General features: G+C 38.0%; 4 protein-coding genes across 5 annotated transcripts in view; 2 read left to right on the top strand and 2 right to left on the bottom strand.

Moving 5' to 3' along the window:
* LOC101736113 (unconventional myosin-Va) overlaps window positions 1-9,594 on the bottom strand; it is a 76,308-nt gene extending 66,714 nt beyond the window's left edge. Inside the window, exons 1-2 of one of the 2 annotated variants that reach the window (XM_038015241.2) lie at window positions 9,179-9,594; window positions 3,282-3,404 (exon numbers count right to left, since the gene is read on the bottom strand). In XM_038015241.2, the coding sequence (XP_037871169.1) occupies window positions 3,282-3,404; window positions 9,179-9,205 (150 nt within the window). In that variant the 5' untranslated portion in view covers window positions 9,206-9,594. The remainder of the gene's footprint in view (window positions 1-3,281; window positions 3,405-9,178) is intronic. The other variant, XM_038015246.2, reaches the window with a different exon arrangement.
* The window catches only part of LOC101735982 (transcription factor CP2-like protein 1), a 204,404-nt gene that overhangs the window by 105,081 nt on the left and 82,902 nt on the right, over window positions 1-16,421 (top strand). The window lies entirely within an intron of this gene.
* IMFa (IMFamide) lies at window positions 9,717-11,155 on the bottom strand. Its single transcript, NM_001130887.2, is given in 3 exon segments — window positions 9,717-10,006; window positions 10,647-10,782; window positions 11,112-11,155. Coding segments are annotated over 2 exon segments (225 nt in total). The 5' UTR covers window positions 11,112-11,155; the 3' UTR covers window positions 9,717-9,917.
* SIFa (SIFamide) lies at window positions 14,554-16,003 on the top strand. The gene is made up of 3 exons (NM_001130886.2): window positions 14,554-14,619; window positions 15,160-15,287; window positions 15,807-16,003. Exons 2-3 carry the CDS (start codon window positions 15,167-15,169, stop codon window positions 15,896-15,898), a joined length of 213 nt encoding a protein of 70 aa, NP_001124358.1. The 5' UTR covers window positions 14,554-14,619; window positions 15,160-15,166; the 3' UTR covers window positions 15,899-16,003.

The raw sequence follows: 16,421 nt of genomic DNA, 5'->3' as shown, positions 1-16,421 counted from the left end.
TATAGGTTTGCGTCTATCTACCTAGTCAGGTCATAAATTCTGTCACATGTTTAATGTGAAATAATTGAAACAAGTTTATTCATTATGTAACCATTCATATACCAAAATTAACTTAACAAAACATAGATTCTTATGACACTAAAGTTTATTCAAAATGACCTCCGTGGTTTTGAATACAGGCCTTCAATCTGCGCGGCCAGTCGTCTATCGCAGCACGAACGAGGTCCATGTCAATATCGGCGGCTACCTTAATCAAGGATGTCTTGAGTGACTCCAAATTGGGATGAGGCTTTGAGCACGCCTTTTTCTCCAAGTGTTGCCATACCTTGTAATCTAATGGATTCAAATCTGGACTGAAGGAGGGCCAGTCTTCGTGCCGGATGAAGTCGATTTCACGCGCCGCCAGCCAGTCTTGTGTGCTCTTCGCTCTATGAGCTGGCGCCGAATCTTGTTGGAATACCCAGTGCCTGTTATTGAACATGGTATGAGAAACAGGTTCCACAAGGTTCGTCAGGACTGTATTTTGATACACAACTGCATTCGTTTTTACACCTTTCTCACAAAAATGTACCTCTGTTAAGCCCCAATAAGAAACTCCCAACCACACCGTGAGCGAGGATGGAAAATGACCTCGTTGGACACGCGGAATACGGTTGCTCGCTTCTTCACTACTGTGTGCGTACACCTTATCATTTTGTTTGTTGTAGCTCTCTTCTACGGTAAAATTTTTTTCATCCGAAAAAATTATTTCCCGATATCTTTTTCCCGCGTACCGCTTCAACAAAGCGCGGCATCTCTTCAGTCTCAGGTCCATTAGACGAGCATTCAAACGATGTCCTGTTTTTCTTCGATATGCCCGAAGCCCTAAGTCTTCATTTAACACCCTTTTCACCGTGGTTCTGCTTAACCCCATCTGAAGGGCCAACAGTTTCTGCTTACGTTTGGGATTTCTTTGAATTCGCGCCTTTACAGCTTTTATCACTGCTGGAGTCCTAACAGACCGAGGGCGACCACTTCTTGACCTGCCATCTACACTAGAGTCTTCATTGTATCGTTTGATGGTACGATAAACGAATCTTTTGGTTATATTCAATTTTTTCAGTATGTTAAAAATTTGAATTGGCGCGTAACCGCAACGTTGCAACGCAACGACTGCAACACGGTCTCCTTTAAGCGTCCACTTCATATTTAAAAATGAGTAAAATTCTAAAAGAGTACATTTTTATTTTCATGAACAACTCGAAATTCGAATTCAATAAACTTTTTTGTGGCCAGCATTCTAAAAGAAAAGTTTTTACTGTGTGACAATACTTATGACCTGACTAGGTATATATTAATACGTGAACCAAAAACTTTGTACTCCTTTTAACGAAAATTGCGCGGTCGGATGAGTATGAAATTTCCCACACTTATAGAGAATATAGAGAAGGAGTGCAGAATGTTAATATTTTCGTTACGTTTAATGATTAACCAGTCAAAGACCTTGTTGGCCGATCTTTGATTTGCCTTTGGTCCGATCGCCACTAAGCTCAGCCACTAGACCGATTTGAAAATTCCGTGCAACTTTCAGCGAAATCGGTCCAGTCGTGTCCGAGTCTTTTTTTATTTTTTTATTGCTTAGATGGGTGGACGAGCTCACAGCCCACCCGGTGTTAAGTTGTTACTGGAACCCATAGAAATCTACAACGTAAATGCGCCACACACCTTGAGATATAAGTTCTAAGGTCTCAGTATAATTACAGAGGCTGCCCCACCCTTCAAACCGAAACGCATTACTGCTTCACGGCAGAAATAGGCAGGGTGGTGGTACCTACCGGCGCGGACTCACAAGAGGTCCTACCACCAGTAAAACGTCTAAAGGGAACATACATACACTAATCGACTTTTATTTATATGGATTGGAGGAGCCATAACAATTTGGCTGTAAATCGTGTCTAGACAGCCAATTCGGTCAGACAGGCAGACTACACGGCGCGACTGCTGTTTGTTTGCTCAGTGCCAGATACGGGCATCATGAAACGAATTTTTGAAGAGTCCTTAATGATGCGACGATATATTGGTCATTCTCCTCTGATTAACAAAACATGAGGCATCCGTTCCGAGCGGGCTCAGAATTCTTTCCACCACCAGTGAATTCCAGCTGACGATTGCATTACGCTGGTATAATACTCGCAAAATGCTACTGCCCATTCTTGGACGAATTCCTCAACCACTATTTATGATACCCGCAGAAAAGGGATAGGGTAATGCTATTACCGATAGACCGACACCACACAGCTTAATCTTATACCTTTAAACGAGCAATTCTTGCATATATATAATCTGAATCCCGGAAACGGCTCCAACGATTTTCATAAAATTTAGTATACAGGGAATTTCGGGGGCGATAAATCGATCTATTATACCTACGATTTATTTTCAGAAAATGTTGTTTTATTCGTGTTTTCAATAACCAACTCTTCCCGACATCTATTGACGAATAATAATACTATTTTTCTTAATTGAGGGCAACTAACCGCTTTAAAGACACAACAAGATGGTGCTATCAAAAACAAAATCTCATCATCTAGTAATTTTAATGAAAGCAAATGAAGCTGTTAGATCTATGAAGTTACAATCTCTTAATGTAGTAACAGTTGTGATTTGAAACTCGACGAAATGACATGCGAAATGCGACACTAGAAAGAGATAAACTTTTACATCTATAAGATTTGGCCTGTGGTAGAGCGAGATAGAATATTTCAAAGTGTTTCATATAATAATAAATAACTTTTACACGTGCAGCTTGTGGGCTGGATATACTCAAAGATCGTACAATGCTCTCCGTGTTCAATACAATAACGCGTTTAGGGTGCTGGTGGTGCCGGATGTTTGCAGACGCGCACATAGATTGTTTCTACGCTACCATGCGTAAGAGGTGTGCATCTCTGGTAAACAGAGTGAGGGCCAGCTCCAACAGTATCCTGAGCATGATCGCAAGCAGGCTGGACTGTATATACATGGGTCGCTGTGGTGCCATCTCCCATGGGATGTTACCACAGTAATTCATTGTGATGTAAATATAACTACTATTAACAATTTATATGAGTCATGGATACTTGAAATAAAAACATTATTATTATTATTATTATTATTATTATTTCTATTCTGTGCGGTGAATTCTGCCCACATTTTTAGTAGTTCGCACTGGCAATTAAGACACCCGTCTTACTGGTGGCAAACTTAAGCTATAAAGCCCGAATTATGAATTGGTTTAATTTGATTTGATTGAAGATAATTACCGTTATTTGTCTTATTTCATCTGTCTGGTCTAGTTTCACGATGAGAACGCCGGATCGATAGTCGGATGTTACTGTTGCGCTCTCCCACACCTTCTCCGGGTGCTCCACCCATATCCTGGCACCCTGAAACAAAAATAAATATCAGTTCATCATTCTTGGTTCCTTGGCCACATTGCTCCAGGCTTGGTTCCTTGGCCACCAGACAACCTTGAAAGATTGACTGTGATGGGCAAGAAGGGAAAAAACCCGCCGGCCGGCCACCAGACCTTTGGTCAGATCAGATAACTGCGCTCACTGGGTTCTCTGTTGCGACCGCCCTGAGAGAAACCGAAAGCCGAAGGAAATGGAAGCTGATGGTACAAAGAGCCACGAAGGGCTTTCAGGGACACGACCTTCAGCAATGAAGTATGCGACTAAGAAGAAGATCATGATTATCGTTTAAATCGTATTCAAAGAGAAAAAAAGGCGAGATCAGATCCCCGACATTGTTAGCATGAACCTACCCGCATAGGCTCATAATAATTATGCCCTAAGTGGGTATATGTTTATTTGAATCTAACGTAATTACGAGACAATCATTTTATACCTTCAGTCTAACATACCGACTGGTATCAACGAAATAAATAAAAAAACCAAATTGTCATTAGTGTTTTAAGCCTTCGTCAAATAGAACGCGTACTTAGCGCCGCGTACTTAACGTCGTGCTCTTCAAATTGACCAGATGAGTCTAACGCTCCTTGACGCAACGCATTCGCCAAATCATAGTGCCTTTCGATAGCAGTGTGAAAATTTAAAAGTATTAAGAAATCGAGTGATTCAGATGTGGCATTGTATAAGCATGGGTATTTTCTAACTATTTATATCATTTTTTCGGGCATGTTCTAGTATTTTAATACACATTCACTCGGACGCTAAAATAAAATTTGTAAAAAATTACAACGCCTGACGTCAAAGCGTCCCAACGCCGCGACAGAGCGCTGCGTACTTATAACGCTGGGGCTCTGTTTGAGGGTATGTTACCATAGTATTAGTACAACAATCCCGGCGTCATAGCGCGGCGTCAGTTTAGCGCTCCGACGCGCGCTAATTACGCGTTCTGTTTGACGAAGGCTTTAATGTTTTTAAAGTGTATCTATCGAAAGATGAAAGGCTATCTTGTTTAAGCGTCATTTATCTTTGTAATTAAAGCATTGATATTAGCGTCAACAGTTCGATGTTTTAATTAAGTAATCAATTAAGTGGAGGATGGAGTATTCCATTGAAATAGCTGAAGAAGTTTTTTTTTATTATATATATCTTTTTCCTGTAGATCAGATCAGAAGACGTTGCGCCGTGACAAGATCCTCAGTTGAGAGACTAACAAGGATTTGGAGAGACCGCAGAATAACCAAAAACACAAAAGTTCAGTTAATGAGATGCCTGGTCTTTCCAATCTTTCTGTATAGGGCTGAGACGGGATGCTGAGGATGCAAGACTGGTGGTGGGGCCTCTTGTGAGTCCGCACGGGCAGGTACCACCATCCCGCCTATTTCTGCCTTGAAGCAGTAATGCGTTTCGGTTTGAAGGGCGGGGTAGCCGTTGTAACTATACTGAGACCTTAAAACTTATATCTCAAGGTGGGTGGCGCATTTACGTTGTAGATGTCTATGGGCTCCAGTAACCACTTAACACCAGGTGGGCTGTGAGCTCGTCCACCCATCTAAGCAATAAAAAATAAAAAACCTCGTAAGATTGACGCACTAGAATTGCAGTGTTGGAGACGTCTCCTTAGAATTCCGTGGACCACACACCGTACCAACGTTTCGATCCTGAAAGAGCTCAACATCAAGGAGAGACTATCGTCAACAGTCCAAATACGGATCCTCAAGTTCTTCGGGCACATCACTCACACACGTAAGGATTCCCATTGAGCTGTTGGTGGGACAAGGAAAAGTCGAGAGCAAAAGATCTCGCGGACGATCTCCAACACGATGGACCGACCTCATAAAATCTGTGACTCACTCCAACATAAATGTTTGCTCTCACTCTGCGAAACATCGTGCCACATGGCGTCGCATCGCGAGAGCATCGGTATCGCAGGATCTGACTGATGCATGACCACGACCACTCTGTCAAGAGTGTACGACTAGGAAGAAAAAGAGAATTTTTCCATATTTTAACTTTAAAATAGGTCTACTGTAAAGTTGCAAGAATATCGCTTAAACCAATAGCCTTTTTTTCCTACTTAATCTGATAGCCTTGAGAGGCTATTTCAGCGTATACCTTAACTAGTAGGTGAGCTCACGGGGCTCAAACCTGACGACGTTGCTAACACGGACCCTAGCAAGAGCCGTGCTTCGCAGAATCTACCACCGGATCGGAAACGCGACCCACTGCGAAGATCCGGCGAGAAACTCAGTGGGCTGTGTCTGTGGGTTAATTTACTCGTCGAGGTGTTCGTCGCAAGCGACGGGTTCGACGAGAACGATGACCGGCCTTTCATCCCTCGACATATATTATTTTTGAAATAGAGTTCTGGGGTCAGAGTTAGAATGGCCGGAGTTAGATAGCATACAGTAGAACTCATATAAATTCTATATAACATACTTTTCCAATAGACTTTTGCTAATCAGAACGGGACCCTTAAATCTCACGCCGTAGCCCCTTTCATCATTTACGCTTACAAATATCGAAACACGACAGTTATCTATTTCCGAATCTCACGATATCGCATTTGATTTATCACTTATCATTATTGTTTGTATTAGCGAAATGGTTGTGGCACCGTGGCCGGCTCGTATTGTGATGCAAGTGTTTTATTTTAAAATATTCCTTTGGCACATTTGAGTAATCATGATAGAAGATTACACAACACATCTAAGATTGGATGTCACAAGAACTAGACTAGGTTTCTGTATGACCATATAAGATGTCTAATAAATTATGAATACATGAGCTAATCCGCTGATTTTTTCTTTGCTTAGATGGGTGGACTAGCTCACAGTCCATACAACATAAATGCGCCAACCACTTTGAGATATAAGTTCTAAGGTCTCAGTATAGTTATAGTACAACAGCAGCCCCCGCCCTTCAAGCCGAGACGCATTACTGCTTCAATTATAATTTTGCGGATTTGATTTTTATTACACGATGTTATTCCTTCACCGTGGAATTCAATCGTGAAGATTTGTTAAGTACGTAAGATAATTGATAAATTTTTGGACGCACTCGTCCGAAGATCCAAATTTACGCTACATTTTTTATTTTGTTTCTAGCGTACTGTGAACTCGCACGTGTAAATTCCACGATCATTCGTGTTTTTGCCGCGAAGCCTTTATACGTTCTGGTTTGAAAGGTAGTATAACTGTTATACAATGTAATCAGGGCGTCTTGTCTCAAAGTGAGTGGCGGAATTCATGTTATGATGTCCATGGACTCCAGTGGCCAGTTAACAATAGGTCGGTCGTAAGCCAAATATAAATTTTACAAATTTAGCTGGTTTGATTTGCATTACACCTGTTCTAAGATCATCGGAATCGTTCGTGAACAGAGATATCAATAAAAAAATTTTCCCTACCAAATCATCGATAGCCAAAGGGACTCTTCCAGCTACTCTATGACTAGGAGAGCTCATAGGCTCAACCTGGGAATTTGCTAACCCTGGCCCTAAAAAGAGCAGTGCTATGCAGAATCTACTACCGGACCTGAATCACCACTCACCGAGAATATTAATATAAATATATATGTATTTTATATATACATATATTGTTAAATAAATATATTATTGTTACATTACTTTAAGATCTTGGACCAAGTACTATAAAACCCTATTATTCTTAATTAAACAAATTAAAAAAATTCACTACTCATATGTTACAATGTGATTCTCATGGCCCAGCTCGGTTTCATTTGAATAATCATAGTTTATTGCCAGAAACATGCTGGGAGATAGGTGGTAACACTGAATACAGACTGAACCAGTAAAAATTCAACAATACAAAAGTCAATGTGAAAAGAACATCATTTTATCACTTCAATTAAGATTATCTAAATGCTGATTGCACAAAAGTCCGTGACTTTTCAAGGTGTGATGTCATACAGTCATTTCCTTGTGCAACCAGTTACTATGATAATTAACAAAAACATTTTTTTTTTTTTCATTAAACACTAATTCACAAAATCATCTTTATTGAATAGATATTTATTAATTATATTTTAAAATTAGCATTGTAAATTATTATTTTATTGCTGCTGGTTTGAGGTCAATCTTACGTCATTCTGGTGTTAATTATTTACTGCTGCACATAAATGTCAGAATGTAGGTGACCAGAGATCTAAAATCAGTCTTGTATTGGCTATCTAATCTTTAAACAGGAAAGCAGGAATCCTTGACTGCCTTGTCACAGGAATATATAAGATAACGAGATTTAGTCATATGGGCTATCAGTATCCTGCCACTAGTAATTATGCAAATTTATCCTTTTTAGAGGGTTTAAATTTTGTTAAAGGCTACTCAATATAATATAATCATTGTGGAAGTTATTTAGGTCTTATTTTTTTGGAAAAATTGAGAGTTCCCATTGTATTTAATCTGAGTAGATTTGATCATATTATTATCATGTGTTTCGATAAAATAGATCTTCTGAGTTGTCAGACCTAACTTTATGGCTAATGGATGCTAGGCTAATGGCTGCTAAGCTATTGGGTCTCTGTTACTATATAATCATGTCATGATAACCATCATAAGCCCATAGTCATCAACTGCTTGACTTAGGTCTCTCCCAATTTACAAGATTGAGCCCAGTGTTAAGCTCTCCTTATCCATTTATTGCCTGCCACCCTTCACAACCAAGAGAAGGTTATTAGAGGAGGCCACAACCCTCAGCATTGAGGATTATTAATGCAAAGAGGATAGGACCCTTCACAAATTATCTGTATTATTATTTATAGTACCTATATTTATTCGATTTATAGTTAGCTCAACAACTCTTAAAGTGGGTAAATTAAAAAGTATCGTCTGCTTATATTGATTACATTACCAATTACCAATCAACCACAAAAAAAAATTATAAACAATTTTTAAAACATTATTTCTTGGTAACTAGCTTATTCTGGGATATGCTTAAAATTTAGTATTGTAGTTAATAGTTGTGCTTTTGCTTTTAGTAATTTCAACCCAATGTCAAGAAAATTCTATATGAAAATTGCATTGTAAAAATAAACACAAGTTTTACATAAGTCTAAGGTTATATTCAGTGATCAAGTTATTTTAACAAAATATACTTTGTTATTGTAATGCTTTGATACAGTTAATTTGAATTAAACCATTACATAATACCTATTAGATATTTTAGAATTTTTATTTTTGTACACAAAAATATTCTTGTCCCAATTATTTTTGTTTTTCTAATAGGAAATAAATTTCCCTATGGGAAAACAATAATTTGTTTTATTAATTTAATGTATGCTCTCTGACCAAGACAAAAAAAAAAATTCGATTCATTTAGTTTTGACAAAATTGATGAATAATTTTAACAAAACATTTGACAGGTCCAATATTGTTTTATAAATATTTGTGTATTTTTTTTTTATATTTATAGACTTCTAAAATAGAGATTAAATAAATAAAAACTTTCTTAACATCACTTCACTGTCTAACATTGACAACAAGACTTAAATCTTTTTTTCCGAAAGCACGCAAGTGTGATATTTAAATATGAGACTGATAGGTAGTAAAGGTGATTAATTATTACTTCGTTAGTTCATGTTCTGCCAGATTGTTTGTATAATTGTTGTGAACGGTTTAAAAAACAAATAACACCTCTTCCATGTATTCACCCTTTTTACGATAATTTGTTTTTAATTTTTTTTTTTTATTTAGCAAAGTGCCACAAATTCATTTGAGTTTATAACATTACCTTCGTGTACAATTCCTTCGTTGTCATGTTTTCTATTGGAGGATCTTAAGAATTAAATAGGAATTTTTCACTTTTCACTTTTTCATTTCACCACGAGATCATAGCTTCGAAAATACATTTTATTAAAAAAACTAAGGTAGAATTAAATTTGCTATTTTTCTGAAAAAATACGAAACGTCACTGCATTGTTATTGACATTTACATTTCACATACGTTCAGTGTTATCAGGCTTTATCAACTATTTGCAAAACATTTTGCGAAATCAATAGTAGTATTCCAAACTAGAGAAAAGGTCTTAATACACTATCAAGGAAATGAATATTCTAATAAGAAAAAATTCTGTTCACAAAAACAACGAAGAATTGAATGTGTAGAGAATAGTAGGTAGTTTCTTCCTTGATTTCTAAGTTCCGTAAATTGTCTCATTTTCCCACGGTGCTGCCATAATAAAATTCAAAATGTAGGTTATAGAAACGATTCGTTTTACGCTATACTTATTGTGATCTAAATTAATTAATAAATGAAACAAATTAAGTGTAGTTTGTTTAACAAAAGCCTTTAATTGCAAAAAACCCCAGCCTTCTATATTTCTTATAAAGACTCAGAATTAAAGAATTTAGTCCTAAAAAGCATTCAGCTACAACTAATACAAAATCGACAAAAATGTATTCATTCTCATAATTTTGTTTGAAGTTTATTCAAGTCGCCGTTGTTGACATCTACGAATCTACGAGATATTCTAGTTTTCTTGTGTCGGGAACCACGCCTGACAAGCTTCGGTAGCAATCTCACACAAAGCAGTGAAAGTCTTGCTACGTGAATCATAATCTGAAACAATGTTTAACATGTTTAGTGTGATTTAAACTTAATTGTTTATTTACAAACTGACGCCATCACCCAAACATTTGAGTAACTATAGATCTTGAGCCTTACCGTCACAAGAGTCACGCTTTATTAAAATAATATACTATTACAGACCCTAATCCCTTTCTTGAATGCAGTGTAAGATAGACTAACAAGTAGACCATCAGATAAGTGGTGCTACTGCTCGTGGAAGAGAGTCTGTCATGACTTGAAAGGAATATCGTGTCTGGAAATTAATCTCAGTCCTTCTGCAGGATTTTTTTTTATCTCGAACTGATTAAAGCTCTTGATGCCTTTGCACAAAAATTATAATTCGCGTAATTGCTGGTAATAGGGCGCGTTAAAGCCCACAAGGGTTGTTACCAGCACCCTGCCTATCTCTGTCGTGAAGCAGTAACTTCCGTTTCGGTTTGAAGGGTGTCGCAGGCGTTGTATTAAAAAACTGAAACTTAGAACTCATGTCTCAAGGCTTATTTATTTTTGTTTTTTATGGTTTATTTATTTATGGACTTCAGTAACCACTTAACACCCGGTGGACCGTGAGCTCGTCCACCGAAGTGCAATAAAAAAAAACTTTTTCGGATAAAGTTTACAGATTACTTGCCCGTAGGTCCCCTTTTTCCGAACATAATTCCATTCATCGGTGCGTTTTTGTAGTTAGCCTCGCTGAAGTCCAACAGACACAACAAGATGGCTACAATGCAGAAAGTGACTGTCATTCTCATTACAGCTCTCGACATCTGAAAATGATTAAATTTTCGATTTAGTACAGTTTTTTTTAAATAAAATGTAAAATGTTTATAAGTGAACCAATGGAATCAGTGAAAACGGCAGCAGCGTTCTTAAGCGCCAAATGGAAATGAAGAAAAGATTTGACGCGATTTAAAATGATGGGTTCAATTCGATAAAATGACACCGCTGTGTAAATTAAAATGCTTTTGATATCAAGACATCTTGTACTACATTAAGGACTATTATACTATACATAATTTTCACATAAGGTTCACAATTGGCTCATTATCAGTTTGTGAAATGTGCAATAACTGAAAACAAAAAATCGTGATTTTACCTTTTATGTTATTTTTTCTGTCTTGGTAACCCGACCGATGTCAGCTGTCAACTGATGTCTAATCCCGAGTTTCCCGCCAATTTATACCAAGATTTTAGAAAATGGCGTCGGAGGCAATACCCTCCTTCGGCTCCTTCAATTATTGGATTAAGTGGATATTAACCGCATATTGACAGTGGACCCAGAGGGATTTTAAGTTTGTTAGTGCATAAAATTAAACTGATATTGAAAACTAAGTCCCATAGGGTGTATAGGGTGTAATCTTAGTTTTTGTGAATTCAGCTGTCTATTAAATTCAATATTCATAAGCTCAGAAATAATCAAAGAATAGGGCTACATTATTTTCATATCCATTTGAGAAACAAAACGTTCTGAATACACAACGGCGTTAAATTCAGTAAATATCACTACTCCCAATCAAACGTACTTATATTAATTCATATTCATAACGTTTTGATATTTTCACACCACATTCCCTGGAAGAAGACTGCCCATAATTATGGTGAGGAAATAGGTGCCATTGTAGGCAAACGAGCTTGCGGCCCACCTGTGAATGAGTGGTTACAGCCCGACATGCTTGTTAGAAATGCCAGGGACACAGTCAAGCTGCTGCTCACTGCTATTTTTCGCGCTCAGAAAATATCGTGGAAGTTAATTTCAAAGCTGGATAGTAAATGGCAAAAATGATATCTGGAACTGTGGATGAAAGACTACTCATCACCGGCATAATGGAAGGAAAGAGCCCTAGCGGGCGTAACTCTATGCACTGATCCAATCAAATGAAGACAACGTTGGACTCTAGCATCAATGTCGCTATCCACTGTGCAGAGGATAGGAGGGAATAGAGGAACGTAGTCCAATAAAAGTGCTCCGTGAAGGTCAGGACCTTCAGCACTGAGGAACACGACGCAAGGAGGAGGAGGTAAATAAGGATAAACTCTACTCCGGTCTCGGACGGCTTCAGTTGAAAACGAGATGACGGGATCATCTCAAACAATATAAACCCACGGACGATATCCAAGAACAAGAAATAATATAGTGATATAATAGATCAAAACGCAAATATGTAGTTTAATAAATGCGTTTAGTAAGCCATCTATCTGGCTAGGTTAGGAGTAGGTCGAAAAAATTCTGCCTATTTTTGGGCCAAACAGGACTTAGGTTTGCAAAGTGGGGTAGCCCTTCTACGATAAATATGAGACTTCGAATTTACGCTTCAAGGTGGGTTACGGTATTTAGGTTATGGGACATCTTGAGATCCTTGAGACCAGTTGGGCACTTTTGGTCGTTCTTCCGTTTCTTCTTCTCAACCATTTGACTATTGACAGAGTGATCGTGATCATCATGTAGTGTTGGAAGGAGTAGCCTTGACGCGTCTCACAATGTCTCGCCATCTCTTCGTCTCCGCATCCCTCATTTACATCATACATCATCAGCCTGTATCTCTCCGCTGCTGGATGTAGGCCTCTCCCATAGTCCGCCACAATGAACGTTTCTCTGCCTTCCGCATCCAATCTCTCCCAGCATATCGCCGCAAGTCATCGGTCCAACGGGCAGGGGGACGCCCAACGCTACGCTTACCGGTACGCGGTCTCCAGTCCAGAACACGTCTGCTCCATCGGCCATCGGTTCTGCCACACGTATGTCTGGCCCATTGCCACTTCAGCTTGCTAATCTTTAGGGCTATTTCGGTTACTTTAGTTCTTTCACTGATTTCATCATTTCTGACTCAATCCATCAAAGGAACTCCGAGCATACACCTTTCCATAGCACGCTGAGCGACTTTGAAATTACGGACCAGACCTACGGTCAATGTTCACGTTTCAGCGTCATATGTCATGACCGGCAGTACGCATGCATTGAAGAGTTTTGTTTTTAGGCATTGCGGGATAGCTGAGTTTAAGATATGACGGAGTTTTCCATACGCAGCCCAGCCCAACTGTATGCGCCTATCAGCTTCCTTCTCAAAGTTGGCCTTAACTAGCTGAACCCTCCAACCCTCTTGTCGTGTCCACCGGTAACTACATACCTGAACGTACGGACCGAATGGTAAACAGACGACGTCACCCTAAGTCGGTCATTTTGGATCTTCAAGATCCACTATTAGGTGCTTTTAGGTACCTCAAGCACCGGTCATCATTCTCGTCGAACCCGTCGCTTGCGACGAAGGGTTTGGCGAGTAAATTTACCCACAGACACAGCCAACCGAGTTTGTCGTCGGATCTTCTGAGTGGGTCGGTTTCTGATCCGGTGGTAGATTCTGTGAAGAACTGCTCTTGCTAGGGCTAGTCTTAGCAGCATCTTCCGGTTCCGTGAGTTAACCTATTCGTTCGTTACGCTGGCATAGCTCTCTAAAGCTACCAGCTTAGTTAGGAAAAAAAGACAATAGAAATATACGCCCAAGTACTTCTTTGTTTAAAAGTAATAAACTATAACAATTCCTTTAAATTCTCCAGAGTGTGTTCTTAATATTGATAAGAAATGACAGACCTATTAAGGAGACAAATAAGTTGATTACGACAACCAATTTCATTGCAATATCCGTTCTATTAACGAGAAATTACATTCTTTGATATTGTTTTGTTTTGATTTAAGGGAAGCGCGTGTTAAATAAATTTCAGTAAAATTGTTCCAGATGTTTTTTTGTTTGTGAAAAAGAAACAAAACGGTATGCTTATTCAAATATATTTTGATTAATCTTATCTAATGTTAAAAATCTTAAGAGCCTTTCACATCACTGTCCCTAGGATAGCTTCTTCGTCTTTTATTCTCCCTTATCCCACATTATGTGGGGCCGGTGGGGTATGTCTTCTTACCATGCATAGGAATCAGGTATTTGTTTAACGACCTGCCACCGGCTTAATGTCAACCCTCCCTGGCTTATTTCTCCAGTTGTAAATTCATTGCTACGTTCCATAAGGAGAGTTTTTTCTGTTTGTTTTTGTGTTTCTTTTACTCCATCCGCTTTTGGTTATATCATTAAAATTTTATTGTTGCAACATTTGTACATTTACACTAAAATATAAAATCCTCATTTGAGAAAGTTTCGAATTAACGAAAAAAAAAAATAGTCACATTTGGTTTTAATATAGAAATAACTTTTGAGATAATCATAGGGTCCCTATGATAGCAGAAACAGGAAATGAAAAAATGACTCAAAGTAAATCTCCGCTAGAATGGGCTCCAAAATTCTAATTGAATGCGAGTGGAAACGCGGGACACAGTATAAGTATGCTAGTGTGACCAGTACTCATTTCATAGTAGCATGCCTTTATGCATAATTCAATTATTTTCTAAATACACAACAATTTCTTGGCAAATGATGAAAGATAATAAAATTATGCTTCGATAATAATACTTGGGTCCTGCTCGCACTCTTGGTGGAAATATAAAGTAGGTTGTGAGTGGTGTGGTATAAAAGCAAGCGAAAGACGACAACGTCATCAGTATTCCAACAGCAACATAGCTTTTAGTTGAGAAAACTTTTCTACCATTATCAGTTGTTGAAGTAAGTAATGTAATAAGAATATTTTAGTTGGGGATTGGACTTCATTGTCGGGACGGTCAAACACTAAGCAATATACATAATAAAATCAATACAGGTCACTAGTCACTATAAGGCACATGGATTATTTGTGACTACCTAGAGAATTAAATGTTTTTGCTTTTAACAATGGATTGGACTTTCCCGATTTAGATTATTTAACTGAAATCCATACATCATGCCTTAGAAGAACTCTCACGAGCCACTAATTCAATTTGGTTCTGTGAGTTTTGAGTGCTACTTTTATTTATTTATTTATTTATTTATTTATTTATTACACTTCATGTAAAATTTACATTGGCGGACTTAATGCCTAATAAAATAATAAATTAAACTTAATACTTTTAATTTTACATTATTTTTTTTTGTAAATTCATTTTTCTTATTTTTATGTTACAGTATATATACGACCAGATGACTATTTAAATAGTTGTGACATGTTGTGTGTTACAAATATATGTAGTATGTATTTTTTGAAAACTCTAAATTTTGATGCTTTTACAGCTTTAAAATGCGCGCCGACCTGATTTATTTCATGTTTCTCGTGATTATTTTGACGTTGGCAACAATTGAAGCAACGTACAGAAAACCACCTTTCAATGGATCGATTTTCGGGAAGCGAAATAACGTAGGTAAGAACATTTAAAAAAAGGTAAATTAACTATAATTTTCTCAATATTACTTACTACCCCCAAGTTTAATTAAATATTAAGATGGATTTTAAATGTATTATAGGTAAGATTAGTGATAAGATAGACCTGTAGATTAGTGTCCCCTTTTTGTATATTTTTCCCCCACCTTTTCGCTGGTAGCTTAAGGGGCTACTCCAGCTTCACGCGGATGGGTAGGTGAGCTCACGGGCTCAACCTCAGAGAATTTGCTAACATTATAATCCCTACCAAGTGTACTGCTTGATATAATCTACCACCGGATCGGAATCGCGAGCCACTGGGAAGATCTGGCGAGAAACTTATTGGTCTGTGTCTATGGGTTAATACGCTCGTCGAACTCTTCGTCGTGATTGACAAGTCCCACGAGGATGGTGACCGATGCTTGAAAAGCCAAACTTTTGTACTTATGTAGATACATCTGTAGATTATTGAAAATTGAATCTAGTGCCGTTGTCAATAGCGTTTAATTTTTAATTCCAGAGAATGATTCTTCGGGCAGAGCGATTGCAGCGTTATGTGAAATCACTACCGAAACTTGCCAGGCTTGGTATCAGGCTTTGGAGAGTCAGTAAAATATTGTCTTTAACGTCATTTCAAGAACTTATTTAATCGAAAACTTATCCAATATTCTACATATTCAATGGGTTACCAGAAATAAAATGGCTTTTATAGAGTAATATCTCTTGATTTATTTGCACAATTCCAATGAAAAGATAAAACGATAATTCAAAGATCGTGAATTACGTCAGTAACATTAAAGTCATTAACATTATGGTAAGATGTGAAGATGTAGGATTGTAAAGTCGTCGTGGCCTAAAGGATAAGACGTCCGGTGCATTCGTATGTAGCGAGGCAACGGTGTTCGAATCCCGCAGGCGAGTACCAATTTTTCTAATGAAATACGTACTTATCAAATGTTCATGATTGACTTCTACGATAAAGGAATAACATCGTGTAGTAGAAATCAAACCCGCAAAATTATAATTTGTTTCATTACCGGTGGTAGGACGACCTGTGAGTCCGCACGGGTAGGTACCACACCGTACCACAGCCGGTCACACCGGTGAAGCATTAATGCGTTTCGATTTGAAGTAT

This window comes from Bombyx mori, chromosome 2, assembly GCF_030269925.1.
Source record: "Bombyx mori chromosome 2, ASM3026992v2".
Classification (NCBI taxonomy): domain Eukaryota; kingdom Metazoa; phylum Arthropoda; class Insecta; order Lepidoptera; family Bombycidae; genus Bombyx; species Bombyx mori.
Note: the sequence above shows the minus strand (reverse complement) of the source record. Positions and strands in the feature narration are given on the sequence as shown.